At 39.8% G+C, this 27,995-nt stretch overlaps 4 protein-coding genes across 5 annotated transcripts; 2 read left to right on the top strand and 2 right to left on the bottom strand.

Moving 5' to 3' along the window:
- Positions 1–815: 815 nt before the first annotated feature.
- On the bottom strand, positions 816–9,645 carry rhcgb (Rh family C glycoprotein b). The gene is made up of 11 exons (XM_023406669.1): positions 9,283–9,645; positions 5,956–6,148; positions 5,206–5,356; positions 4,938–5,085; positions 4,640–4,806; positions 4,191–4,328; positions 3,908–4,044; positions 3,591–3,715; positions 3,368–3,441; positions 2,891–2,958; positions 816–2,102 (listed from the first exon to the last, which is right to left on the bottom strand). The coding sequence occupies exons 1-11, from the start codon at positions 9,503–9,505 to the stop codon at positions 2,051–2,053; spliced, it is 1,476 nt and encodes a 491-aa protein (XP_023262437.1). The 5' UTR covers positions 9,506–9,645; the 3' UTR covers positions 816–2,050.
- Positions 9,646–14,065: 4,420 nt separating this feature from the next.
- gdpgp1 (GDP-D-glucose phosphorylase 1) lies at positions 14,066–16,020 on the bottom strand. Of its 2 annotated transcripts, none has more exons than XM_023406682.2 (2): positions 15,847–16,020; positions 14,066–15,543 (listed from the first exon to the last, which is right to left on the bottom strand). In XM_023406682.2, the coding sequence occupies exons 1-2, from the start codon at positions 15,860–15,862 to the stop codon at positions 14,435–14,437; spliced, it is 1,125 nt and encodes a 374-aa protein (XP_023262450.1). In that variant the 5' UTR covers positions 15,863–16,020; the 3' UTR covers positions 14,066–14,434. The 2 variants fall into 2 exon arrangements, with proteins under 2 accessions (XP_023262450.1, XP_023262451.1); XM_023406683.2 differs by having other exon boundaries at positions 14,066–15,540.
- A 1,015-nt stretch (positions 16,021–17,035) lies between these two features.
- LOC111655348 (titin-like) lies at positions 17,036–25,039 on the top strand. The gene is made up of 4 exons (XM_023406696.1): positions 17,036–17,184; positions 17,668–17,782; positions 18,156–24,422; positions 24,632–25,039. Exons 1-4 carry the CDS (start codon positions 17,164–17,166, stop codon positions 24,664–24,666), a joined length of 6,438 nt encoding a protein of 2,145 aa, XP_023262464.1. The 5' UTR covers positions 17,036–17,163; the 3' UTR covers positions 24,667–25,039.
- Positions 25,040–26,113: 1,074 nt separating this feature from the next.
- On the top strand, positions 26,114–27,994 carry cib1 (calcium and integrin binding 1 (calmyrin)). Its single transcript, XM_023406699.2, has 7 exons — positions 26,114–26,270; positions 26,662–26,696; positions 26,804–26,903; positions 27,077–27,230; positions 27,319–27,437; positions 27,570–27,658; positions 27,753–27,994. The coding sequence occupies exons 1-7, from the start codon at positions 26,220–26,222 to the stop codon at positions 27,772–27,774; spliced, it is 570 nt and encodes a 189-aa protein (XP_023262467.1). The 5' UTR covers positions 26,114–26,219; the 3' UTR covers positions 27,775–27,994.
- Position 27,995: the final 1 nt, after the last annotated feature.

The raw sequence follows: 27,995 nt of genomic DNA, 5'->3' as shown, positions 1-27,995 counted from the left end.
GGTGGGGGGGTCGAGGGCAACAGGGGACCCTTTCTTCCCAGCAGGGCTGCATCTCGTTTAATTGGAGCACTTGTGGCACCATTACCTCCTTTACTCAAACACGTTACTGATGACAAAAGAAAACAGCACTAAGCCTGCCTTTGTTAGCGAGGAGACTGGATGAGGAGATGGATTCCTCGCTGCTACTCATGTGTGGGAATCATCCACACTCCCACCATGAGCTGCTGCTGCCTTCGGCCAAACGAAATGCTGCAGCCAGGTGGACAGGAGACAGAGCACATGGAAGTTACAGCCGTCATCAGAAAATGATGGACAGACAGGCCGTTTATCAGATGCAGAAATAAACTGTGCAGTGAAATTATCTTCTGTATTTATAGACAAACAAAGCATCATGTTCCATCTATTGGGAAATGGTTTCTACTCCTTCACATATTCACCCATCCTGTTGCGAAAACAGCAACAATATTTAGTGCACCAACCCGCAGGAATTCTCTCTATTACTCCATTTAAAACGATTGACTTCAGCATCTGTGTGCAGCCCTGTCAGTGACCTTGCTCTTTTGCTATCCTTTGACTCGAGGTCACGATGACTAGGCTGGTGTCTGGTTTGTTTTTGGTCACCACAGTGTCCCGAGAGAGCAATAAGGGTTTGAACTTTACCCTCAGTCTGACCTCAATGGAGAGGAGTCACTGCTGGCTCTTAAATGAGGGAGATTTTCTTCCTCTTCAGCTTTTTATTGGTAATTGGTCTTGTATTTTTAAAGTTTTGAATATTCTTGATTTATCAGATTCAAATAAAGTAGGTACTACATACGTAATGCTTTATTAACAATGCTTTATTAATTTTGATAATTACATTAACCATTAACAAACTTTGCACTTTTCAAAACATTATGACATTAATATTCTACCTTGTACAATGTCTAAATGTACAAATATCAGCTTCTGATGAAATCATCATCAGATCCATAATATGGATAAAAATATATGGTAAATACTTTATTACTACCTCCCCATGAGCATTTATAAGCAGTTTATAAACGTTTTATACATTTTTTATAACACATTATAATGCGTATGTAATGTTGAGGTGTCTATTAACTCGTTAGAATAAGTTAGAATTGTTGACAAAATACTGTGCATTAATAAACACTTAAAAATGTCCATATTATAGTGTGTTATAAACCACTATTAAATGTTTGTAGTTGCTATAAATGCTATAAAAACAGAGGGTTAAAGTAAAGTTTTACCAAATATCCTTTAAGTCGCAGGATAACTCAGGTCAAAGCTCTTATTTCAAAAATACATAATCAATAACATTGATACATAACTCATCATATCTCAGTGTAAAAGGTTTTGATGAAGACACACAAAATTAAGTGCTATTATAATGCATCTAATGGCAACAAGGAAAACAAACACTTAAGCTGTCAGCATAAACCTGCCTGTCTGTGCCTTCACTTCACTTCACTTCACAGAAACCATTTAAAACAGGAAAAACTAAGATGTGAAAGGTCCAGAAAATCCTTAAAGTGCAACTCAAATGGGTCTGAAGAAAACATAATACAAAACAAGGTCTCAAATATTTCCCTCACAAGCACTTAAAGGAACCATGGTTATGTCGTCACAGTCACGTTTAAGTTAGTTTGGTCCAGCACTGAGTCGTTGCTTCCTGCTTTACGTGAAACAAGAGAAACATGCTGCAGCTCTCTCAGCAAATTTACCTGCCTCCCAATGTTAAAATTAGGAAAATTATTATATTCCACTAGAAGATAATGTCACTCATTTAATATTATATTTAATACAAATACTTTATTGAATATTTGTGGATTTAAAATGAAAATAAATATATTGTGGAAAGAGGAAAGGTCTCATCCCACTGGCAGATTTTTTTTTTTTCAACTTCAAACGATCCAACCAAATAAAAAGACAACAACCATCATATATTCACTTTATGAAAAATAACTGGTTTTGATTGGTGAGGAATAATTGTATCAAATGAATATTTCTGTCCGACAAATGACCCACGTGTTAAAAAGACTGAGCTCCATCAGGATCGAGGCCTAGCGTCACTTTGCTCCATGGTGAAATTTGACTCCACTCTGGGGGGGGAAAGCATTACATAATGAGTGAAAAACAATGCCACTTTATAGACAAGTTGTAGCTCACTGTATACTATACTACTATAGAAATATCTGACTATACTACTAGTATAGTCAAATATTTCTTTAATAATGGGTTGATTTATTTATTTTCTTCTATTGCATGCATTAATTAAAAACATCTTCTTATTCACACAGATTCGGCTTGGACATGTTCCTGTGCTCATTATTCTGTATCATATCACTGTACTGGGTAGATTTCATTCATTAAAATATGAAATCTTATGTAATCCATGGTTTTTTGTTTTGTTTTTCTAGGTGTATCATTTTCATTTCCACAGTAAACGTGACTTATGATGCAAAACTTCAAGGTCACTTTGAAGAGCCACACATGCAGAGCCGTGCTGTGAAAACCCCTATCAACAAAAAGCACAGGTGAGCTTCACTCGGAAGCACAGAGCACAGGGTCTGTGTCAGCATTTCGGCCCACATTGAGCGATGGGGACAGCGCAGGCTTGTTTGTCAGCAGCGCTATGCTGTCTACAGCCACATCCTCACAGTGTCTTCTTACGGTATTTAACACTATGAGCAGAAATTCCCAACAAAGGGCAGAATTATAATCGGTCTCATGTAATCTCTGCAAATTGGGATGTGCTGCCACCAAGAGGACGCTGAATGCAACACATTTCCCATCAGCAAAAGCACTGCCTGCATCGCTTGTTTGGTATGAGAACAGCATATCTCCATGACCAGAACTCTGTTTTCAGACAAACTAAACAGACACTTACACATCCTTGTTCCGCATGTGGTTGTTGTACTGCAGGACTGGCGGGATGTTCTCTTCATCATCAGGAAGCTGTTATGTCAGAATGTCAGAAAATGGAATATCATGAGCTGTTTCTTTTGTAAACACAGGTGGTAGAATGACGGTAGCCCATTCAGTGATGGACATAAGTGGAAAAACAGCCTCTGTTCAAGGAATACAAAACAGTGTCATGTGTCCGGCCAAGGCCAGCATGTAAGCAGAATTATGTCTTACCTGTAAAATCAAAGTCTGTTTTCACATTTATATACATGTAGAATCTAAGATGTTATGTAGACACTGAACCGAACTGTATCTCTCAAATGTCATAAAAACACCACTCAACCAAAAATCATTAAAACCTTTGTAATCTTTAAGATATCTGGCGTTAATTTTCTGCAAATTCACAATTCCTGTTTCAAACTGCAGAACATCTTTATGGCTGTAAAGATTTGTCTCTCACCTCCCAGTAGGGCTCATCGTCAAAGCAGTTGTCATCTGCAGGATCTCCCCAAATAGGCAGTCTTAAGATACAACCTAAGAAGAATACAAATACATCCCAACACACATGGTCTGTCATACACTGTGTGCAAACGCAACCATCATGTTCAAACACAGTAATGCCAGTTATTAGGATATAGACTGTACATTTTCAGTCATATGGTTGAACTGTGGTCACTCCTTACCGACAATGATGCCTCCGCCTACACCGAAGCAGATAGCGACACAGAGGCCTGCCGCCTGGTGACCACCCTGTCGTGCGGGTGTCATGTTTTTGAAAGCACCCTCAAAGTCAAAGGTGTTAATCAGCCTTTAATAAAAAAAAAGGACAAAAAAGGAACTCACAATGTTGTTCTGCCACAAGAATATAAATGTTACTACTTTCTTTTTCTATCCCTTTACTGTTTTCTAATCTTATATCTTATAATCAATTTAATTTTAAAATGAAAGCAGCCCTGACTCCTGGCTGCTTGTTTCCTATTTGTAAGCAAGGACCACTCACCCTTCAGTGCCATAAACTGACTCTGTAGCAGCTGCAGCAGTAATGGCTCCCACAATTCCTCCGATAACTCCTGGCATGGCGTGGAGGTTATGGATTCCACACGTGTCCTGGATCTTCAGGTGCTTTTCCATGAACGGCTGAGAGAGACGTATCGTATCGATTAGGATTAGCTGAGTTTACTAAAAAATCTTAACAGCTTACTTTGATTTGAGTTATGGAAAACACAGACTCGGACTAAGGAGCAGTAAATGCAGTGATCAAGGGCAGGAGAGAAATACCACACCGTGAGGTAGATGTATCCCAGGGTGGAGATGACACCACAGCAGAATCCTACAATCAGAGATCCGTAGGGCATCAGCATGAACTCCGCTGCTGTTCCCACTGCAACACCTCCGGCAAGAGTAGAGTTCTGGATGTGAACCTGAGACACAGGTGCAGAGAAAATGGCAACAAAAGAAACGTTGCATCAGTTTGATATCACATCATTGTATCAGGTGAGAAACACAACATGCAAACAATTACTGTAAGGTAAAACTTGTTTAGGTGGGGCACAAGTTATCCACATCTTGTTTGACAGTTCATCAAGGCGATCTATTTCAGCATAACCTGTCATGCCAACTTTGTAAATGCGCACACCCCACTAGAATAAACACATTGTTCGTGCATAATAGCTCAACCTTATGATGAGAGTGTTCATGACTGACATGAAAAACAAAGGCTGCTGGCCGTTACCATGTCTAGTTTTCCATGCTTCTGGAAGAGGCTCGAGATGGCCACAGTAGTGAGCACAGTCGAGGCCAGAGCCAGGTAGGTGTTGATGGCTGCTCGGTGCTGCCCGTCCCCGTGGTCTGTGATGGCTGAGTTGAAGCTGGGCCAGAACATCCACAGGAAGAGGGTGCCTGTGAAGAAAGCAGTGGCGTTAGCAGAGATCAAAGGTCCTTGCAAAGCACAGAAACAGAAGAATGGTAGGTATTGGAAATTTTTCTGGGAGTAAAAAAAAAAGCAAAAAAAAGCTGTAAATCATACTCACCAATCATAGCAAAGACATCCGAGTGGTAGACGGAGCCCTGCAGACGATTGCTCTGGTCCAGATTTGGCCGATAGAGCATCCACGAGATGGACAGACCATAATATCCTCCAAATGTGTGGATCACCATGGAGCCTCCAGCATCTCTGGCCTTCAAGAGAGAAAATATTAGCATCAACTGTTGAAGCAGTAGTTAGAGTAAATTTAAGTTCAATACATACTGTATATTAAAATCACATCAAAACAATAACAAGCAATGGTTCCAACTTACATGTATGAGATCCAGGATAATATACTCCTCCACAGCAAACAATGTGATCCCAAACAGTGTCAGGACCATCAGCTGGACTGGACTGACTTTACCCAGCACTGCCCCGTAGGCAATTAAGCAGCCCGCCACACAGAAGTCAGCATTGATCAGGCTGAGGAGGGAAAGCGGCGAAAATGAAGTGGACAACCGAGGCAATATGAGATAATCTGTAATCTGTGCTGGTCAAATATGAGGCAAGATTTATTTTGGCCAAGGCTACATTTATTCAAGGGCAGTGAACCAATAGAGTAGAACTACTGAAGATCAGTATCACATTATCACATTCTGTCTCTCACTTTTTCTCTACTTACATACACAATTCATCTGTTGACACACGGTGACTTGGCAGAACTTCAACAGTATCATCATTTCTCATTGGCCCGAGTTTCTGTTTGCCTTCCAACCACTGAGTCCACAAACACTAAATCTTACCTGCCTGTATCATATCACTCAGACTGGTGTCTCCACCTCACTGTGTTTTTTTGTCTATGGAAACCATTCAGATGGGAATGTATTCCCACCAGACATATTCACCAGTAACTCAATAAAAGAATCAGACCTCAATAACAATCCCTGCTTTAGATTCCAACAGTTGTGTCTGCTTATACTATATCAGTCTTTTGTTAGCTGTAGACTATACCACCATCAAAATGAAGTAGAATAAAAAGAAGGGATCCTTTTAAATCACAGAGATTAAAACCAAACACTCACTTTTCAATTCCAATTTTGATCTTTCCGTCACTGTAGTCCAGGGAGTGGAACCAGCCTTGCATCAGCAGCGCCCATTGGAGGCCGAAGGCTGCGATGAGGAAGTTGAAGCCCACTGCGCCGAAGCTGTACCTCCTGAGAAACGTCATCAGGAAGCCAAATCCAACAAAGATCATCACATGGACATCCTGGAAACCTAGGGCCAAGGCAGAAGAAGGGAGTGATAGTGTGATGTGGATGATAAAAATTGGGTTCATGAATTAAATGGAATTACCACCTTGAAGTTGCATGCCTCCGCCGACCAGCCAAGTTGTAGGAAATATGGTCACAATCTCCCCTTCATGTGTTATAGCATTGAATAAAGTGTTTTGGATATAGAATGTCATCACGTCATCATTTTATCCTATTAGACATTTGTTTTAAATTGTGTCATAATGAGTGAGTTATGGCCAAAAGCGTTTTTTATGAAGTGACAGTGACCTTTACCTTTGACTGTCAAACTCTAATCAGGTCATCCCTGAGTGAATGTTTGTACCAAATTTGAAGAAATTTGAAAAAGGCTTACTGAGATATCGTGTTCACAAGAACGGGATGGATGTATGGAGGGACAAATCTGAAAACATAATGCCTGTTCCTGGCTGTTGCTGGCATAATAAAGGGGAGAGAAGGGGAGTAGGGAGCTGCATAGTGGTTCAAATGTCAGAATAATTTCCTCACTTCAAAGAAGTTTTTACAATCTCTACTTGTTAGTGTGGATTTCCTCACACTGTCTGAAAATATACAAGTTTGGTTGTATGTAGTGCAGTCTCCACCGATTTGGGGTCTATGACAGAGTGGCCAGACAGAAGCCTCTGCTCACTGAAAGACAAATGACAGAGTTTGCAAAAAAGGACCTAAATGACTCTCGGACTGTGAGAAACACAGTTTTCTGGTCTGATGAAACCAAGATTGAACTGTTTGGCCTCAATTCTAACTGCCATGTCCTCCAGACATGACACTATATATACTATATAGACAGATGTGCCTTTCTAAATCACACTGATACTGGTTCAGTAAGGCTGTCATTGCCAGATAGCACAGGTCTACCCCAGGGATTCTCAACACATTTTCTATTTTTGAGACATGCAGAAAAGAAGCAATTTGTGGATTTTCATTACATATATATATATATATATATATATATATATATATATAGGAATTAGTTCAGCTTCAGAAATTCAACCTTTTTTTTTTTGCCTCTCTGAGCATCTCTCTCAGTTCTATTTTGAGATACTCAGGTGGATTATGTGTCAGAGGTTGATAAAACTAAGTGTTATTTAGAGTTATTTAAGTGTCTGATTCGGTCTTGTTTTTTCCAACTGAGAAACATTACAAAGCTCAGGCTCATTGTGACCCAAGCAGAGATGGAAACGTTAATCAATTTTTATTTTTTTTATACGGTCCTGTCCTGACTTTTGCAACTCCCTGTTTGCCTGCCTTAGTAAAACATCCCTGGAATTTAACCAAACCAGCCCAGGTTCTCCAAAAGATCTACTGCAGCCCTGCGTTACCAGCATGTCTCTATGGTCTTCAGATCAGGGTTTGCTGGTAGTTCCTAGAATGCAGTTTAAAAATGGAAGAGACTGCGCTTTTGAGGTTGTGGCTTCTAAACCTTGGAACCCTCTCTGATAAGATCTGTGGACGCTGGGGACACCTTGAAAAAAGCAGCTCAAGAGCTACTTGTTTAGCCTTGCCTTTGTGTGTGCAATTTTTCTATTCTGTTTTGTACTATGCCTATGCCTTCTTTATGTCTGTCTGTATGTTTTTGTATTATCTCCTCTGTGAAACACTTTGTGACGTCTCTGCTCTTGAAAAGGTGCTGTATAAATGACTTGCGGACAACATGGCTTAATGTATAAGCGCTGATACTGGAGCCCAACCAATATTTCAGAAGATCAATATTGTCCATTCATTGTTTATTACAGGTACACTGTATCTCTTTGGAAAATGTTGGCCTATATGAAAGAGAAAACACATTAAAATATATGTCATTGAATCATAATTGCATCCAATAGTGTAATCATTACATTGTTAATTTGGCAATGGGTTATAAAACTTATTCTCTTCTAAATAAGTAACATTTAATATTAACAGTACACAGTTCTGAGTGAACCGATTTGCCAGTGGAGACACTGTATGTACTATATGAACAGTTTGCATTTACATCACGTCACCACAGTGCAGGGACACGTGAGGACATATTAGTTAAGAAGAGGAAATCATGTGAAGATGGACATCACACTATGCATATACTGTTGCTTGTTGATGGGATGCTACATCAAGGTTCTTATACAGGTACTAACCTCTGTAGCTGATATTAACTCTGAGATGAACTTGTAACATCTGCTACAAATAACAGACAACGGCATGTGGATACCAGCATAAAAAAGCCGGTATTGTTCACAACATAACACTGTGATCGCCCGACACATCTCAGGGCACACGATAGGTTCTACTGTATTGTGAAAAATGATAGCTTGCAAAGAAGAATTTGCAACAACAAAAAAAAAAATCTGTTGTAATAAATGCTATATCACAACAGACTGAACATAGTTTCACCTCACTAACAACAAGGGCTTCAAATGTTTCAGACTATCCTCCTGATAGTCTGATGATGGCCGTTGTGTTGGAAAAACAAAAAAGATCCTGTGACTTTAAGATGATGTTTTAATGGTTTCAGACGACAACCTGTGCCAGGACATACATCCATCATCCGACATCCAACACCATGTGTGAGATGGCTTCATGATAGCCTGACACTGACACCACGGGTTGTTGGGGTGGTGTACAGTACAACCACACCCATGCAATACACTCACTCAGCACAACACTCACATCCGAAATTCCAGCCGATACAATATATATGACCGAAAAGAAATACACTTTAAATCCAGACGCAGAGGTAAGTGTTGACATGTCAGCTATAGTTAAACTGGAAAAAGAGCCTGAGGGGAGTCAAACCCCAGGGGAAATGAGCACCTGCGGGTGTCAGATCCTTGTCAGCAATGTAGAAATAATATAATAGGTCGACATAATCTGAGAACTTCAGTATCATCAACTTGGTATCTCTGTAGAAACAAATTTTACTACAATGAAAACATACAATTTTCAACCAAATATTGATATAAGTGAAACATGAAAAAAAAAAAAACTAAATGTGCAGAGATTTTGTAAAAATTATATACGTATTTTAAACTTTTTTACGTATAAAAATGTAAGAGTAAACTAAATCAGATATTAGACATTTAAAAAGTTAGAAATAGAAGAAAAAATATAAATTAAGTCACTTACTTGGATATCTGAAGTAGAAGTCATTCTCAATGTCACTCGATATATTTTTAGCTTTTCGGTGCTCTATCCAGAATGGACTCGATTCCTCATTGTATCTAATAAACACCCCAAACAAGATAATCATTGCTATCTGCCATACAAAGCAAACTGCTGGAAGACTGACACGAACATTAGTATTTTTTGGACGGTCACACAACTCCCTGAAGCTCTGAATACAGCCCATTGTTTTTGATTGTTTTTGTTTCTCAGTAATTTTTCTTTTGTCTTTTTTTTTTTTTTTTTTAATGATATAAGAGTTGCTGAATTATTCAATTGAGCTGACTTCTGCAAAAGGGACAGACCCTTTAAAGGCCCTGAGCATCTTCAGTTCAAGTGTAGATTAACAGAGATGGGTGTTTGCTTTAATATGAGGACACTCCCCCCCAGTCACTCCCTTCACATTACACCTGGGATGTGCTAGACTGTTTTCACGTTTTCACATGGTTCACGTGTTTAGGTGATCTTTTCATTAGGACATCTTTTCATTCTAAATGTCTGTTTTAATCATTTTATTTTTCAATACTTTGTCCTGGCATAAACCACAATACAATACTCTAACATCAAATTCTACTGCTACTAAGGATTTGTGGTGAGAGGAAGCATGCGTCATATCCTCATCAGACAGGTGAGAGATGATATTTACATCTTGTAAATAGATTGTGTTGTTTATACTAATGTGGTTAGGTTGCACGTGCTCGTAATCCATCCAACAAGAAAGATTATGTACCTTTGAAATTTTCTTGGAACCCCCTCCCTTAGCACAAACACTCTTTGCATATCAGAGAAAAACAAATAATTTTGTGCAAAATATGAAGCCTGTCCCTATAGTAAATAAACAGACAGGTGTCTGTTGGCTCTCTGCAAATAATCTTATAAAGAGAAGGTCTAGACCTGCTCTATCTGAAAAGTGCCTTAAGATAACTTCTGTTGTGAATTGGCGCTATACAAATAAAAATCGACTTGACTTGTAAAGCACCTACAGGTTTTCTGTTCTTACTGCTAGTTAAAGGGGGTGGGGACGTTCATCTCCTGTGAAGCATTAACTGTAAATAATCTGTATCCATGCTGGGCCACATTAGAAAGATGCATGACAGGTTTGACTCAGTCAACCGTCACAGGTTGAGACAAGGGTCCAGTTTTTTTCTTATACTAAAGTAAAATTGTTTCTGTGCTGTTGTACAAGGACATTGTAATGTAATCAATTTTACTTAAACATTTAAGTCTTTTATTTAGTTAACATGTTGAAAGAATTCGGAAAACATGAAACTATAAAACAAAATACTGTATTGCAATTAAAACTGGAGCAACTAACTTATACAGTTCAATTGTTAATATAGAAATATGAAAATATACTTTTTGTCTCTTGTAGGAATTCACATTATGATGGGAAGTTGCTGAGGACCTTGCTGGAAATTTGTTGCAACTGCTTCAGTATTTTGGACATAAAGTTGTGATTCAGCAGAGTGAAACACTGAACATGATAAAAATGTTTGCAAACCACCATGTTTCATCTGGAGACAGCTGTTTTATGTGGGAGGATGTGATAACCTTTAAAGGACTAGTTCAGTTTTTTCAGAAATACGCCTTCTCATCAAGAGTTAGATGAGAAGATTGATATCATGTTTGTCGGGTAAATCTGTCGCTGTTGCAAACAGTTTTATGGTTAGCATAAAGAACAGGCGGACACACCTGACTCTGTCCAAAGGTAACAAAATCTGACTACCCGCACCTCTACACCTCACTAATTTACACCTTTCATCTAATTTGTTTATTCCATACAAATACCAAAGCAGAAAAACAAAAACGACCCATTCTATGGACGGTTAGGTCAACTTCTCAGCTGGGAGAAGTTGCTAGGCAACCAGCACAGAATCTGCTCTGCTGTTAATCAGTGAGCTTGAGAGTTGCTTTTCAACTCAGTCAAGCTAGCTGCTTCTTTCTGTTTTCAGTATTCATGCTAAACTAAGCTAGCTGAATGTTGGCTCCGGCTTTAGTAGTAAGAACAGTATCAATCTTCTCCTCCGTCAGCAAGAGAGCAAACAAATATGACACCATTTGCTTAATATGTATGAACAACTTGAACAGAAGTAATGCTTCTGTGCAAATTATTTCTGCATTCACAATTACACATCTGCTGTATTCTCAGCAGACCAAACTATGATGATGTTTTTGTAATTTCCTGTCTTAACCACGTTGATGTTCTGTACTTGCTAGAGTAAACTTTGTCAGTTCAGATATGCATTATGTAACATTCACAACGGAAAAAGGGTGACTGTATACACATGGACTGTCAAAAGTAAATAGTAAGGATGATCAGGAACTACCTGTCCTGTACACGTGCATTGTGTCAGGAAGGTCATATACACGAGACATACAGCAGCTCCTTCATGTCATGTGGTTGATTCTGGTGATTCTAGTGAGGACAAGCGGGCAGAACTACCTGCAAATAGAAATTGTTGTTAATTAAGAACTAATAGACGATTCTGATTTGTAATTCAAGTATGGTTGTCTTATTTAACCTACTCCACCCAAATAAATCTAATACTTTTAATGTGACATCAGCAAACCTCATGTAGTACTCTCTATGATGCCTCACTATAAAGGAAAAAGTTGTAAAGGGGGAAAAAAAACAAAAAACTTTCTCCCTTTTCAACTTATTGAGGTTAAACTGGGTGCTGCATCCCTCAGAGTTCCTTGTCTTAATCTCATCTGAGTGGAATATGTGGAAATTAGGGAACAGGAAGTTATCTGCTAACTGAAAGGTATAACTTTTACAAAGAACATATCTTATATAACGAACTCCAACATTGTTGTATTATCATTATAAATAATGGAAGATGTTAAGATATGCATGGTAAATCATATTTCCAGCATTCTGAGTGCAACTGCTTGCTTACAAAGTGATATATGTGTAGGCTATAACAAAAACATGTGACACATACAGTACATGTGAGTATAATCACTGTTGAGGTCCCATTATTTACTCAACAGAAACACCATATTTGTAACCACTAAGCAGTCTATGCAGGGTTACTATGGTGGTGACAAGACACTGACGGCCTCCAACAGGCCCTGAGGTATGACAGGATTGTGGCCATGAGGGCAACTCTCTTTGGACATAACAGCAATTATAAAACATTTTCTCACTTATCCCAACACCAACAAGCAGGCCAGTGTTTTTTTTTTTCTTCTGTGCAAAGAAATATAATTTCCAACCACATAGAGCACAGGACAGGCGAAACCAGACATTTTTTTTTAATGTGAGTAAAAATCTAAACTATCAAAGTGACCAAGTTCAAGCCTAAGCTTTTTATGGTTGTCATTTGCACATAATGCACATATGCAAGTCATACATACATATATTTCAACAAAAATAAAATATTGTTTCTTGCGGACTATTTCTAAAAAGAAACACAGAGACGTACAATATCTTTTCAGCCTGGCTTTTATTTGAGGTGTCTCGTCATTTCTTACCCTAGTTTTAAGTATTCATCATGGTTTCCATATTTCTTTTTATCCATTGCGTTTATTTATTTCACTACATTTTATTGACATAATTTTTAACTTTGCAAAAGTCTATTTTTGTTTCTACCGTTTTGATCTGTGAATCACTTTGGGCTGCATGTTTGTATGAAAAGTGCTATGTTGATAAAGTTGATTAGATCATTGCACTGGTTTTGGACTCACCAATGAGGAACGTCATTAAAATGAATGAGCGGGTATCTATGCTCATTGATCTTACTGCTCGGCTTAGCACTGCAACCTTGGTGATGTCATTCTGGCAGATGATGTGCTCTTCGGGGATAATGTGTAACACTGATCCCTCTTGATATGAGCACCCCTGTCAGACTTGTTGAGGAGACTTTTGCATGTGTTGTATTTGTATGTTTCATCAATGCAACGTGTGTGTGTGTGTGTGTGCGCTAAGAAGAGCATAAGAGTGAACCAAGCTTCAATCAGGCAAAGAAAGATGGTGACTACACTTACACATCCTCTATTACTGGTTCGGCCGTCACTTTAAGTTGTTACTGTAGTAAAAGCACAGGTGTCACAAACTGCAGTAAGCCATGGCAGTGAGACAATGAGCTAGCACCCTGCATCCAAAGCAGCTAAATGGAATTCAGCCATTATTAATTTCATCATTGACACATCTGTTTTTCCTTCTGTGACAAATGTTTTCAGCAAAACAATAATTATTGTGGCTACAAGTAACTTCTGCAAATTTTTGTTTGGGCCTGACACAACTATAGTGCACCAAGCCACACCTTAATTTTTTTTTTTTTTTAACTTGTGTGAGTCATGCTCAGTTTCACACATATTGTTATCAGCATTATCAGTGATATTCTGTCTACACTGCTTGTCTGTTAAATGATCCCACCCTTGAGACCGTTTCCCTTTTCTACAAGAGGACAGCATGAAAGCAACACATTTTATTCATTGTAATTTTTCCAAGATGCTGGCACTATCCTTAGACTCACCTCCTCGTCCTCATGCTGTTCTGGGAATCGTCCTGAAGTGGCGACTGACGTAGACTCAGCTATAAACATCATCACTGCCTTGGAAAGATGAGCCTCCGTGTTCCTTCTGTTACTTTATCCATAAACATTACACTGTTGCATCTTCATAGCAGATACTCTGTTCCTGTTTAGGTGTAAAAGGTCAATGACTTGCTTTAACATACAAATCAAATCAAATCATACAAATACAAAGTGGAACTCAAAAAAAAAAAAGAAAAATACAAAACTTTTGTTTTTAGATAAAGTGCTTTTTTTAATTTGATACCAGTTTCATTACATCACATCCATTAGTCAATTAAAGCACACTCAAATTTATGAATAAAATACTGATCAATGTAAATATTTGTAATCATCTTTATAGTTTAGTGGAAACTTTGAAACATATTCTGTAGAGTAGTTGTGTGCACATCCAATGCTATCTTTAGGCTAGGTGCAGGATAGGGGATTCTGCAGAGATCCATAAGTATAATTCAGGGTCAAGATATTTTCTCATTTTCTAACTGACCAAAAACTTGGAACACTGAAAACTGAATATATCAGCATCCAATCTAGTTGATTTGTAACTCTAGCACAAGATTTAACAAGGCTTCCTAACATTATAAACCCATTAAATGACGAGTAAGCTGCTGTTCCAACCTGTGAAACTCCTCATCAGGCAGGACATACCTCTGAATGATATCTATGACATCTTTCTCAGTAGTGAGCTCATAGTCCTTTTTGTTCTTAAACGGTAAATGTCCAGCTAGCTCGCAAAGAGCTACGTTGAAGGAAGACTCCTCTTTGGCACCGAAGCAGGATATTCTGGGCCATACAGCGATGCGAACGCCTTTTCTTGAACAGAGATTCTTTTCGTTCTGTCTGTGATCACAGGGTGGACATCCTCTAGTCATGAACAAGTTGTGAGCAATGTTACCATCCACAAGAAAGTCCGTCACTTCACAGATGGCTCTGGCAACTTTCTCCAACTCCTCTGATTCTGTGTAAAACAAAAGCCCCGCAGGAAAGTCCAACAAGCGATAAAATCCCCTTTCAGGAAGCAATGGCTTGACCGGCATAGATTCTATCTTGAGCTCGTGGTCCAGGTAATAGCCATGTAGGTGTAAATGATTGACAGACGCAAATGCTCCTAAACTGTTGAAACCCACACGAAAGCCAGGGTCGGAGCTCAGAAGCACAGATTCAATACCGACCTGGATGGCGAACCTTGTCAGAACCTGCGGTAAACAACATGATGGCTCTGGAACAAAGAGACAGTGTCCAAACTCCAAAGGACTGACATTGACCAACACGACCATCCTGCAGGGCTGATGCAATTGCCCACTGTGATGCAAAGCTGTGCCTCTCTCTGTGTCCTTTATCATCTCAAATATGATTTCCTCTGGATTGATTTTGTTAAAATTGAATTGCTTGGCACTGAACTCCTGCTGAATGCTCAGTATCTCCTGAGGCTTTCTTCTCTCTATTCCTCTTTGAATATTCAACTGGGCCACATAGCCACGTGAACCCGGCAGGATGCGTGTTTGTAAGTTACCCAGATGGTATCGAAAAAGCCCCTTCTCCATCCTGTCTGCCCAGCCGGCCTGGATGGTTGTGTCAAACTTTGCGGGCGGTGATGCCATCCCGGAACTACTGTCAGTGCTCCGACGGACGTCTGTGACAAAGTCCTGGTTTGTGTACACATACTGCAGCGGCATGGTTGGATCTGCTGGTGAGGCAGAGAGGCATGAGATTTGACAAGAAAGCTCATTTAAGTCTCATCCTGCTGAATCATCTGACAGACCGGTCACACACAGGAGTGGACAGCAGGGCTGCAACTTATTACTGTCTATTGAAGTGTCAACAATAAAAACCCAAACTGTCCATTACAATTTCCCAAACCTACAAACCAATAGACAACTCTACATCACACAAAACAAGCAGTCTAAAGCTAAGATGCACTGACACAGACACCTGTGCTTCTCAGTAATTGTCACGACACAAGCATGAGTTCATTTGATAGTGAGCTCACCTTTTAGGTTTGACATCGTCTCCCGTCTTGGAACAAACAGCAGATTAACGCTTTTGTAAAAAAAAGACAAAACTAACGCTTGTTCATACTCGCAGTTTTACGTTCCTTCCATATTTGTGCAAACGCCGGGTTGGCTATGCTAAGCTAGCCTCGGTGGTAGTGACACGTCTTCTTCTTCGTCGGTGTTTATTGTTGTATATCCGGTTCATTTTTTTCAAACTAAATGTTTCGGTGATAAAAAACATTTATTTGCATAGTCTTTGCGTTACCATATTAAAGTCGAATCCATTCACATTAGAGTAATTATATTACAATTAGAATATGGCTATATTCATGCATTTATCTGCAGTTTTGTAGGTAAGTAAAAAATAATAATAGAAATATTCTCTGTATTATAATTGCTAAATACATAGCTAAATAATCAAATGATTACTGTTATTAGGGAAGTTTTTATACAAGAATGCAGGTATTGTAAAACTACATAATGTATAAATCAATGGCTGAACAAGTTTAAATTCCTAAGTAAGTGTCTGAAGCTTTTGAAGGATATAAGCCCTTTAGTTAGTTTCTTTACTTGATTTATTCAAGTTAATTTGAGAAGAGCCCCCCTTTTTTTCTTAAAACTTGATGTACTCATTATTTTCATTTTTATTTTTTTGTGTTTATGCTCAACCTTTGTTAGTATTTTGTGAATAAGAAAAAAGTATCTTGTTTGTTTGCATCTTTACATGTTTATTGATAAAGGACGGGAGAAAAATATAATAAAATCCAATACATATTCCTCAAGAAGGCAAATGTAATGCATGTATTCTGATAAAAGTAGCCAATATGTTAAGTATTTCATAGCCTTGACCTACCTACCTATTATTGTAAGGGCTGACAATTTGCTCACAGGAAGGGTCTTGTTCACTTAAAATGTGCACACACATATAACCCACCCACCCTCCAACAGACACACAAACAAATGTATTTAGAAGTTATCTAAACCGTAAACCCATGTGGTAAACCCCCTGTAACTGGAATAGTATGTGTACAATATTTAAATGTTGAGCAATGCTCCAGTTTTTCCTCACTGACCTATGTAAGCTCCACTAACTTTGAAAGCATGAGCAGCTGTCAGGTGGCCAGTCAGGCATCATGGTTATTTTAGTCACTGCATGCTTTTGGAGATAAAGCAGGCGGTGATTGGCAGAGCTGTGTATGTCTGCAACAGAGTGTCGGGGATCACCACAGTGGATGCTTCATAACTGGACAAGCTGGATTTTTAAATCACATTACATTTCTCATACATATAAATAAGGATAAGTAAGACAAAGGATGGAAGCAAGCAACAATGCAGTAAGTACAATTGTGTTTAAAAATGTAATACTGGACTATCTTAAAAGTTATTGAAATAGTATAGCAAAAGTTGTGGGCACCTCAGTTTTCCTTTTTTTGGGTGATTTTTCCTAATTGTGCTTAAGTGAACTGGTTTAAACCTATGAGAGCTTTCAAAATTAGATAATAATAGAGTTTTATCTGAACAGATGGCAGTCTGGTCCACCATGCCTCTAGTTATTTTTAAAACCAGTTTCTGTTACCAACAGATCACAGTCACCACAGTAATAGAGCCCACATCTTAAAACACTAATATTACCTTGGTCAAAATCCTATCATGATGAAATATGTATAGCAGATTTTTAGATGTGATCATAAAGCTACAGTTTACTTACAAACAACCAAACATAGGTAACAAATGGGGGTGGGGTGGGGTGGGGTATTTGTGTCTGTATCTCTTTCGTTTCATTTTCTCTGAAGGTTTTGTACCATCCTCTTTTGTAGACGGGAGAGAAAGCAGAAGATAAAGCTCACACTCTAAATATAAATATGAAACCAGACACTGATGCTCAGCTCACAGCAGAGGATTCTCAATCACCCTCCACACTCATTGTCCAAGGTATGTCCTGCATTCATCTTATCACTTAGTAGCCTAGACAGTATATATTCGTACTTTGATTTCGATTAAACATGTTTAAAATGTTATAACAATTTTTAAAAACAACAAATTCACACATTTGTATTGAACAAACTGGACAAGACTCATATTTTGTTTTTTCCTATTTAATATACAGTTTTTTGTCATTTTTCAGAATACACAAATTATAATCATTACATGCAAACCAAATAATTTGTCCATATTTTGAAATGGATTGATGTATTTACTCAAATGCATTCAAAAGGTCCAAGAGATTTATTTGGCTTATCAATAACCATATGAATCATGTATAATTCATTATGATTAATTAATGCTTATTTGATCTTCACACCAGGTTCATCTGACACTTCTGCGGAGAACAGAGAACACAACCCAAGGGTGCCACCTGGCTCTGCCACAGATAAGGAAAATGCTATTAAGCCAACGCTCCAGATAACTTTCAGCACATTCAGTGTCAAGAATGGTGAAAATCTGAAAGTAGAGATCCCGGTGGTTGGGCACCCAATGCCAAAGATTGAATGGAAAAGAGATGGTCAGTTAGTTAAAGAGACATCAAGACTAGAGATTTCAACTACACCTTCACTAACAGTTCTTCATATCAGACATGCTGCGAGGGAGCACTCTGGTCAATACTCAGTCACGGCAAGCAACACTGCTGGGAAATTTACAGGAGAAATCACTTTGGTTGTTCTTGAAAAACCTGACCCACCCACAGGACCTGTGAGGATTGATGAAGTCAATTCTGACTATGTTACCATCTCCTGGGAGCCACCTGAATACACAGGAGGCTGTCAGCTAGACAACTACATAGTGGAGAAACGTGAAACTACAAGTACAGAGTGGCAGACAGTGTCAGCAACGACAGTAAGAACTACAATCAAAGTCACCAAGCTGAAGACAGGAAGTGAATACCAGTTGAGAGTGTTTGCAGAAAATAGGTACGGAAAGAGTACTGCAATCACCTCTCCTATTGTAATTGCACAATATCCATTTAGTGTGCCCGCTTCCCCTGGAACCCCCTTTGTGTCCACAGTAACAAAGTACAGCATGGTTGTTGAATGGGAGCCTCCAACCAAAGATGGAGGCAGCCCCATCATCGGTTACCATCTAGAACGCAAAGAGAAGAACAGCATTTTATGGACCAAGCTGAACAAGCTTGTTATACCTAATACTCGCTTCAAAACAAGTGGACTGCAGGAAGGCATTGACTATGAATTCAGAGTCTTTGCTGAGAATATTGCTGGACTCAGCTCATCCAGCCAAATATCTGAGTGTTATGTGGCAAGAGACCCCTGCGATCCGCCTGGCAAACCTGAAGCTGTTGTCATCACAAGAGAGAACATCACACTTGAGTGGGCAAAACCCAAGTATGATGGTGGAAGCACCATTACAGGCTATGTTGTTGAGAAGAAGGAGCTCCCAGATGGCAGATGGATGAAGGCAAACTTCACCAATGTTATTGAGAATCAGTTCGCAGTCACAGGTCTGACAGGAGGCCAAAGTTATGAGTTTAGAGTAACTGCCAAGAATGGTGCTGGTGTCTGGAGCACACCTTCAGAAAGTGTAACCATCATCGCTCAGGATGTTATCGAGGGACCCACAGCGTTCATTGATCCTAAGTTCAAGAGCGCTACTGGTGTTCAGGCTGGCGAGACATTTGTTATTGAAGCTGATTACTTCGGGAAGCCCCTTCCTGATGTAATATGGCTGAAGGACGGAAAAGAAATTGACAAAACTACACCAAGAATGGAGGTCAAAAACACCCTCACTCACACAACTCTGACTCTCAGGGACTGTACCCGAGTGGATGGGGGCCACTTTGTACTGATCCTTAGTAACGTCGGCGGAACTACATCTGTGCCAGTTAATGTGAGGGTCCTGGATAGACCTGGTCCTCCTGATGGGCCTCTGAAGGTGAAAGTTGTCAGTGCAGAGAAGTGTAATCTTCACTGGAATCCCCCGGTAAATGATGGCGGTGCCTGTGTTTCCCACTACATCATTGAAAAAAGGGAGACCAGCCGTGTTACATGGACTGGGGTTGATGCCCATGTTGAAGCTGTCAGTTACAAAGTGACAAAACTGGTGCCTGGAAAAGAATATATATTCAGAGTTGCTGCAGTGAATAAATTTGGTGTTGGTGAATTTTTGGAATCAGAGCCCTTCATTGCACAGAACCCTTTTACAACACCTAGTGCGCCTTCTACCCCTACGGCCAGCGCTGTGACTGGTGACTCTATAGCACTAACATGGGAAAGGCCAGAGAGTGATGGAGGCACAGAGATCGATGGCTACATCCTGGAGAAACGTGACAAAGAAGGTGTCAGGTGGACTAAATGCAACAAGAGAAGACTAAACGATTTGCGTTTCCGATGCACAGGGCTCACTGAGGGACATTACTATCAGTTTAGAGTATTGGCAGAAAACGCTGCTGGTGTGGGTGCACCAAGTGAGCCAAGTGAGTATATAAAAGTCTGTGAAGCTACTTACCCACCTGGTCCCCCTACCAACCCTAAAGTGACAGATTTTACCAGTAGTTCTGTGTCTCTGACCTGGTCAAAGCCTATCTATGACGGTGGAGCAGTCATTAGTGGATTTATGGTTGAGATGAAAGAAACATTAGAGGATGAGTGGGTTGTATGCACACCAAGCACAGGTATAAAGGAAACAAACTACACCGTGAAGAGACTGAAAGAAAATGCAGAGTACAATTTTCGCATTCGTGCGATGAACCCCGCCGGAGTTGGAGAGCATGTGGAACTACCTGGGTCTGTGAAAGCAGCGGAAAAATTGGAGGGACCTGAGATTGAGTTGGACACTGCCTTGAGGAAGATTGTGAATGTTCGAGCCTGTTCCACATTACGTCTGTTTGTCACCATCAAGGGAAGGCCAGAGCCTGAGGTTAAATGGTCAAAGGAAGGTGGACCTCTCAGTGAGCGGGCTCAAATTGAGGTAACAAGCTCCTACACAGTGTTACTGATTGAGAACGTTAATAGAAATGATACAGGAAAGTATGTGTTGACTGCTGAGAACTGCAGTGGCACTAAATCAGCATTCATCAACGTCAGAGTACTGGACTCTCCCGGCAAACCAACAAACCTAGAGGTGAAGGAGGTAAAGAGAGACTCTGTGTCCATCTCCTGGGAGACACCGCTCATTGATGGAGGAACAAAGATTTCGCACTACATCGTAGAGAAGCGAGAGGAGGCTAGAAAGGCCTTCACAAGTGTCTGCAGCAGCTGTGTGAGAAACTCATACAAGATTGAAAATCTCCAGGAAGGATGCTTTTATTATTTCCGTGTCCTGGCTGTGAATGAGTTTGGGGCTGGACTGCCAGCAGAGACCGCTGAGGCTGTTAAAGTTTCTGAGGCTCCTCTGCCTCCTGGCAAAATCACACTCATTGATGTCACTTGCAATAGTGCAGGACTCTCTTGGGAGAAGCCTGACCATGATGGAGGAAGCAAAATCACATGTTATATAGTAGAAATGCAAGCTGAGGGAGATGACACATGGACAATATGTTCAGAGAGTAAAGCACTGGAAGTGACTGTTACTGGGCTGACAAAAGGAAAGGAGTATTTCTTTAGAGTGAGCGCTGTGAATGAAAAGGGAAGGAGTGAACCAAAGTCCCTGTTGACACCTGTTATCGTAAAAGATACTAGTGCTGAGCCCATTATTTGTTTGCTCTCCAACACATTCAGTGTGAAGGCAGGGAACGATTTAAAGATTGAGGTTCCATTCAAAGGTGTGCCGCCACCAACAGTAGCCTGGAAAAAAGATGGCAACATGCTGAAAGAGACAAGCAGGGTAAATGTGCAAACATCTGACACGTCATCTCAGATCATAATCAAAGATGCCACCAGGGTAGACGTCGGTGTCTATGAGGTGACTCTGACCAATTCTGTTGGAAACACATCTGCTGAAATTTTTGTCAATGTCTTTGAACGACCTGGACCACCAAGTGACCTCAGTGTGGATGAAGTGAGCGCTGACTTTGTGTCTTTGTCATGGCAGCCTCCGCATTATACTGGCGGATCTCAAATCAGTAATTACGTTGTTAAGAAGAGAGATACAGGGAGCACAGCCTGGCAGACTGTGTCGGCTACAGTTGCAAGAACATCAATCAAAATTTCCCGTCTGACACAAGGTACTGAATATCAGTTTTGTATTGCTGCAGAGAATCGCTATGGCAAGAGCCAATTTGTTGAATTTGAACCTGTTGTCGCCCAGTATCCCTTCAAGCCCCCTGGTCCACCGACCAACCTCCATGTTGTACAAGCCTCAAAGTCTGTTATGGTCATTGCTTGGAGCAAACCAGACAGTGATGGTGGCAGCCCTATCATTGGATACCATATTGAATGCAAAGATCAAAGCAGTATTCTGTGGACAAAGTTAAACAGAAGCCCAGTGACTGAGAACCAGTTCAAGGTAACAAATGTTGAAGAGGGCCTGATATATGAGTTCCGTGTCTGTGCTGAGAATATGGCAGGGGTTGGACCCTGCAGCAAGGCATCTGATCCTGTAGCAGCAAGAGACCAGTGCGATCCCCCATGCAACCTCACAGTCACCAATATAACTAACAGCTCAGTTTCCCTGTCATGGAATAAACCAGAATATGACGGTGGAGCTAAAATAACCGGTTACATTGTTGAGCGTAAAGAGCTGCCAGATAGTTGCTGGCTTAAGTGCAACTTTACCAACTTACTGGACACCTCCCTGGAAGTGACTGGCCTCACAGAGGGTGAACAGTATGATTTTCGTGTGATTGCAAAGAATTCAGCTGAGCTCTTCAGTGCACCTTCTGAAACCACAGGACCTGTGACTGTACAGCACGATGTAGAGCCACCCAAAATTATCTTGGAGGACAAATTTAGACAGGTGCTGATTGTCAAAGCAGGAGACCTCCTAAAAATGGAAGCTGACATCTCCGGTCGCCCCAATCCTACAGTTTTTTGGTTGAAGAATAGTAGAAATATTGGCACCAAAGGAAGGATTGAGATAACTGCAACAAAGACACATACCTCTCTACTTATCAGAGAAAGTGTTAGGAAAGACTCTGGACAGTATACTCTGACCCTGCAGAATACAGGTGGTACCACATCTAAGGTTATCACTTGCAAGGTCCTGGATAGGCCCGGCCCACCTGCCGGACCTCTGGAAGTGTCTGGACTCTCAGCAGAGAAATGCACCCTGTCGTGGGGACCCCCTCATGAGACTGGCGGTGCTGACATCATGCACTACATTGTTGAGAAGTGTGAAACCAGCCGTGTCTCCTGGACTCTTGTGTATGATAACATGATGGCAACTACTTGTAAGATAACCAAGCTGCTCAAAGGAAATGAGTACCTGTTTAGAGTGAGGGCAGTGAACAAATATGGGGAGGGTGAGACTTTGGACAGTGAGCCCATCAGGGCAATGGATCCCTTTACTATCGCATCTGCTCCGATGGATGTTGAGGTCACAAGTGCAAGCAGCGACGCAATGACTATCTGCTGGAAGAGACCTGCCTCTGATGGTGGTAGCCGCATCAGTGGTTACGTCATTGAGAAGAGGGAGAAGCAGGGTGTTCGCTGGGTAAGAGTCAATAAAAAACCAGTCTATGACTTACGAGTCAAAGCCTCTGGTCTGCATGAGGGATGTGAGTATGAATTCAGAGTCTTTGCTGAGAATGCTGCAGGGTTAAGTGAACCCAGTCTCCCATGCCCGCTCACCCTGGCAGAGGATCCAAAGTTTCTACCATCCCCTCCAGCAAAGCCAATTATAGCTGATTCAACCAGATCCTCAATCACTCTGTCGTGGAACAAGCCGCTGTTTGATGGTGGAGCAGCAGTAACAGGGTATAAAGTTGAATTCAGAAAATCAACAGAAGACGACTGGGCTGTTGGCGTTCATAACACAGATAAAACAGAGTTTACGGTAAGTGGACTCGCATCAGGGGCAGAATATGTTTTTATTGTCAGATCCATAAATAAGATTGGCATCAGCGAGCCCAGTCCTGAAACAGATCCGCAGGTAGCCATTGAGAGAGAGGAGGAGCCCAAGTTTGATATTAGCCCTGAGATGAGGAAGACTCTACTTGTTAAGGATGGCAGCTCCTTCACTTTGACTATGCCTTTCACCGGCAAACCTGTTCCCACTGTGTCATGGGACAAGGCAGATGTCGATCTGAGAGTCAGAGGACTCATCAATACCACCAGCTCCGTCACCTCTATCACAGTGGAACGGGCATCACGTGACGACTCTGGCAAATACAAAGTCAAACTGCAAAATGTCGCTGGATCTGCCTCTTTAACCCTGAATGTGAGGGTTTTGGATTCCCCTGGTCCACCAGCTCATATAGCAGTTAAAGATGTGACCAAGAACTCTGCCACTGTTACCTGGGACATCCCTGAGAATGAGGGAGGAGCTCCTGTCAAGAACTACCTTGTGGACATACGGGACCTCAGCAGGAAAGGGTGGACAAGACTCACAGACAAATGCCGCCGACTGTCCTATAGGGTGTCTGACCTGGAGGAGGGAGGAATCTACTTCTTCAGAGTCACTGGGGAAAATGAGTATGGGATTGGTGTTCCAACTGAGACCAAGGAGGGAACGAAAATGACAGGTAAACCCACAATCTGAGGAGAAATCATAAGAGTTGTTGTATTTATTAAGAATAAAATAAGTAATTAGAGCAATGGGATTATTACCTAAGAACAGTCAGATGTTAAAGATGTTAGAGAATGATGAGATATATTAGGCACTTACACTTATTTCATTGCACATTATTCTACTTGTATTAAGAGTAATTCTGTTTTTATTCTTCTGTTTCAGATACAACAGACTGGGACACAAATCCAGGAGCTTAGCTTGTCTCTATTCCGGGGCTGAGTTGATCATCTCCTGATCTCCCTGTTGGGATCCTCATTTATTTCTCATTTACAGTATATACATTTTTGTAAAGTAGTTAGTGCAGTTATAAACATTTGCTGATTGTGTTCAATCCCCAAAGTATTTTATCAGGTAGTTAATGATGAATACATTACCAAAAGCTACTGTTTTGTAGGTATATTATTAAGTTTTTAATGTTTGTAAGCTGAATTAATTACTCACTCATGTTACTAATTTTGTTTATACCGTAGAAGAAAAATGTACTGAAATACTGATTTTGCTTGTTTCTGTCGCAAAAAAGACGGTATTTGCTGTAAAACTACAATAAAATGAAGATGATTAGTAATTTTATCAGTATGCTTGGACTATTTATGGGAAAGAGATTCTACAAGAACAGAGAGAGAATAAATTAATAAATTTAAACAAGCCAAACAATAAAAATAAATAAATAAATAAATAAAACCCAAACAAAAACAGAAAAACAGAGATGAGAGATTATGGCTGGAACATTAGGAGGAAGAAGTATTCAGATCCTTTACTTAAGTAAAATTACCAATGCTATACAAGTGAAAAATATAAGTGAAAGTCCTGCATTCAAAATTGTACTTAAGTACAGAAATGTTATTAAAAGAAAAAAAATTATTCAAAAGTACTAGTTTTGCAGTAAAATGTCCTCTGTGACTCATAATTGACTTTGGATTGTAGATTCAGATGCATCAATGTGTAAGCAGCATTTATTTTTTTACTGCTGTGGCTGCTCAAGGTGGAGCTAGTTTTAACCTCTTTACATACAATTAGTTCGTTTAGCCCAGCGGTTCTGGTTGGTCCCCACCAAAGGCTCACAAAATAAATATGAGGGGTGAAATAATTCATGGCAGAAGAAATAAGAAAAAAACAAAGTGATTCACAAAAATGTATTCATTTTCATACTTCTCTCTTATCTTTACTTTTGTTGTGCAATATTAGCTAATGCTATTCTTTCAGGGGTTGGAAATCCCTTCTGAACTCAGACATGACAAGAAGCTCAGAAGCCAAAAAAGGTCAAAAACACTGTTTAATCCTTTAGAAATGTGTTGTATTTTATAAGGTTGTCAGATGATTTTTTTAAAATGTAAAATCTTAAAAGTCGTTAGTAACTACAGCTGTGAAATACTGTTAACGTAGTGGAGTAAAAAGTAGGACAATGTTGCTCTTTGACAAGACGGTGGAGTAGAAGTAGTCTATAAAGTACTAACAAACAATAAAAATATTCAGTTAAGTACGCTACATAAAATTTTTACTTCAGTACGGTTCTTCAGTAATGTAATATGTTACTCTATTAGTTACTATATGTCACCAGCTGGCTACTGTTGACCTGTCAGTATAGCAGTTGTTTACAAGTACGTCACTATAGAAACCATTACGTAGCTAGTACAGGAAATAGAATGCGTTAAGCAGAAACCGGAAGTAAGCGATGTTAAAGCAACAAGTTGTCCAGCAGTAGTAGTATTTGTAACAACAAAAAGTACATCTTTAAGTCGAAAATTTCAATATGGGAACTACGGCAAGTCAACTTGGGAAGGATTTGCTCTCAGAATATCAAGTAAGTGTCCAAAGCAAAGTCCCCCAAAGCAGGTATTACATCGCTGCAGACGTTAACCGAGTGGCTAAAGTTGTGAATAGTTGTTTCACGCCCCGTAAAAACCGAGGATAACGCAATATCTATCTGACCCTAAAGTGTTAAGGTAAAAGAAAATTATTTAAGTCTTGTCATCAGCGGGACAGGGTGATTTATTTTCGGTCTGTTGTAGTATTTATTTTAAACTAAATATAACGTATATGTCACGCTGACTAAGACTATGGAAGCTAATGTTGTTGCTAATGTCAGTTAGTTAGATCATGGATGCATTATAGGAAATCAGACTCATAAAAGTATTCCAATGTGGTGCGAAAAGCACTGTTACCATTCTAATAATGCTAATTTTATCTTTTAGGAACTGACATTCTTGACAAAACAAGAAATTCTTCTGTAAGTGATGAACTGCATGTTACATTACAATCATGTTTAAAAAAAAAAATTTAATCTATCACTGATTGTTGAATACACAATTAAGTTGTGGCTTCCTTTTTTTTCAGGGCTCACAAGAGATTCACTGAACTGCTCACCAAAGATGAGAAAGACCTTCCAAATACCAGAGTACCAATGGAGAGGATTCTTACTCTGCCAGAACTCAAGGTAAAATAACATTTAAGTTAAATGGTAATTGTGGTGTTATGCGGATTGCTTAGTGGTTATTATCATTAACTAAGTGTCCTGTCCTGTGTACTGTCCTGTGCTTTGTGTGTTGTGGAGGAAGTACTTTAAGTACTGATAAACTGTACTGACCCTTGTACTTGTTCCTGTCCCAGTCCAACCCATTCAGGAGAAGAATCTGCCATGTATTCTCAACATGTGAAGAGAAAGATGGAAGCCTCACGTTTGAGGACTTTCTGGATCTTTTGAGTGCCTTCAGTGACTCTGCTACTCTGGAAATCAAATCCCACTATGCATTCCGTATATTTGGTAAATAAATTGATTAAAAAGAGTTGGTTATGAGTAATACATGTCAGGCTATGAATCTGTATAAGAAGCATATTGATGTTTTTTTTAGACTTTGACGACGATGGAACCCTTGACAGCGGAGATCTGGAGAAGCTGGTTAACTGTCTGACCGGGGAGACAGATGACACAAGACTAACTGCAGAGGAAATGCGACAGCTCATCAGCAATGTGAGTTCACTGAGTTTTTCCTCTTTGAAGATGCATGGAGGCACCCTAGATATTTGTAACAGATAGTGGATGCATGTCGGTACACTGATGTGTTACTGGGCCTAACAGTTCTTCCCTGTGTATGTTTTTTAGATTCTTGAAGAGTCAGACATTGACAAGGATGGAACCGTGAACCTCTCAGAGTTTCAGCATGTCATCTCAAGATCACCTGATTTTGTCAGGTAAGTAAAAATCTGATTATTATTACCAGTATGTGTTTGACATGACACAATTTTGTTCACTTAACTGCAACTTTATATTTTCATTTCTCCATAGTTCTTTCAAGATTGTGCTGTGAAGACCTCTAGTGGGCTGTGGAAATGCATCACCCTTTAATTCTGATATTATAGTGTTTCATTTTTGATTAGAGAAATTTTCACTATTTGCCTTAAATTATATTTACCTGTGGATTTTATCACCTTAACTGTTTTTATGTATTGTTTTTGAAATTAAATAACTCTTGTGATTTTTATTTTTAAATATATGTAAGGAAAATAAAAAAATGTTTTAAAAAAGTAC

Source organism: Seriola lalandi, unplaced genomic scaffold, assembly GCF_002814215.2.
Source record: "Seriola lalandi dorsalis isolate HSWRI2012SDOR001 ecotype SW California unplaced genomic scaffold, Sedor1 jcf7180002054314, whole genome shotgun sequence".
NCBI classification, from domain to species: domain Eukaryota; kingdom Metazoa; phylum Chordata; class Actinopteri; order Carangiformes; family Carangidae; genus Seriola; species Seriola lalandi.
Note: the sequence above shows the minus strand (reverse complement) of the source record. Positions and strands in the feature narration are given on the sequence as shown.

Coding starts and splice junctions, on each gene's coding strand:
- rhcgb (XM_023406669.1), bottom strand. CDS start 9,505: ATGGGCTGTATTCAGAGCTTCAGGGAGTTGTGTGACCGTCCAAAAAAT. Junction 5,357..5,955: donor ATCAAAATTGGAATTGAAAA/GTGAGTGTTTGG, acceptor TTCCCTCCTCAG/CCTGATCAATGCTGACTTCT. Junction 4,329..4,639: donor AGCATGGAAAACTAGACATG/GTAACGGCCAGC, acceptor CCTGTGTCTCAG/GTTCACATCCAGAACTCTAC.
- LOC111655348 (XM_023406696.1), top strand. CDS start 17,164: ATGGAAGCAAGCAACAATGCA. Junction 17,783..18,155: donor CTCCACACTCATTGTCCAAG/GTATGTCCTGCA, acceptor TCTTCACACCAG/GTTCATCTGACACTTCTGCG. Junction 24,423..24,631: donor GGAGGGAACGAAAATGACAG/GTAAACCCACAA, acceptor CTTCTGTTTCAG/ATACAACAGACTGGGACACA.
- cib1 (XM_023406699.2), top strand. CDS start 26,220: ATGGGAACTACGGCAAGTCAACTTGGGAAGGATTTGCTCTCAGAATAT. Junction 26,271..26,661: donor ATTTGCTCTCAGAATATCAA/GTAAGTGTCCAA, acceptor TTTATCTTTTAG/GAACTGACATTCTTGACAAA. Junction 27,659..27,752: donor AGATCACCTGATTTTGTCAG/GTAAGTAAAAAT, acceptor ATTTCTCCATAG/TTCTTTCAAGATTGTGCTGT.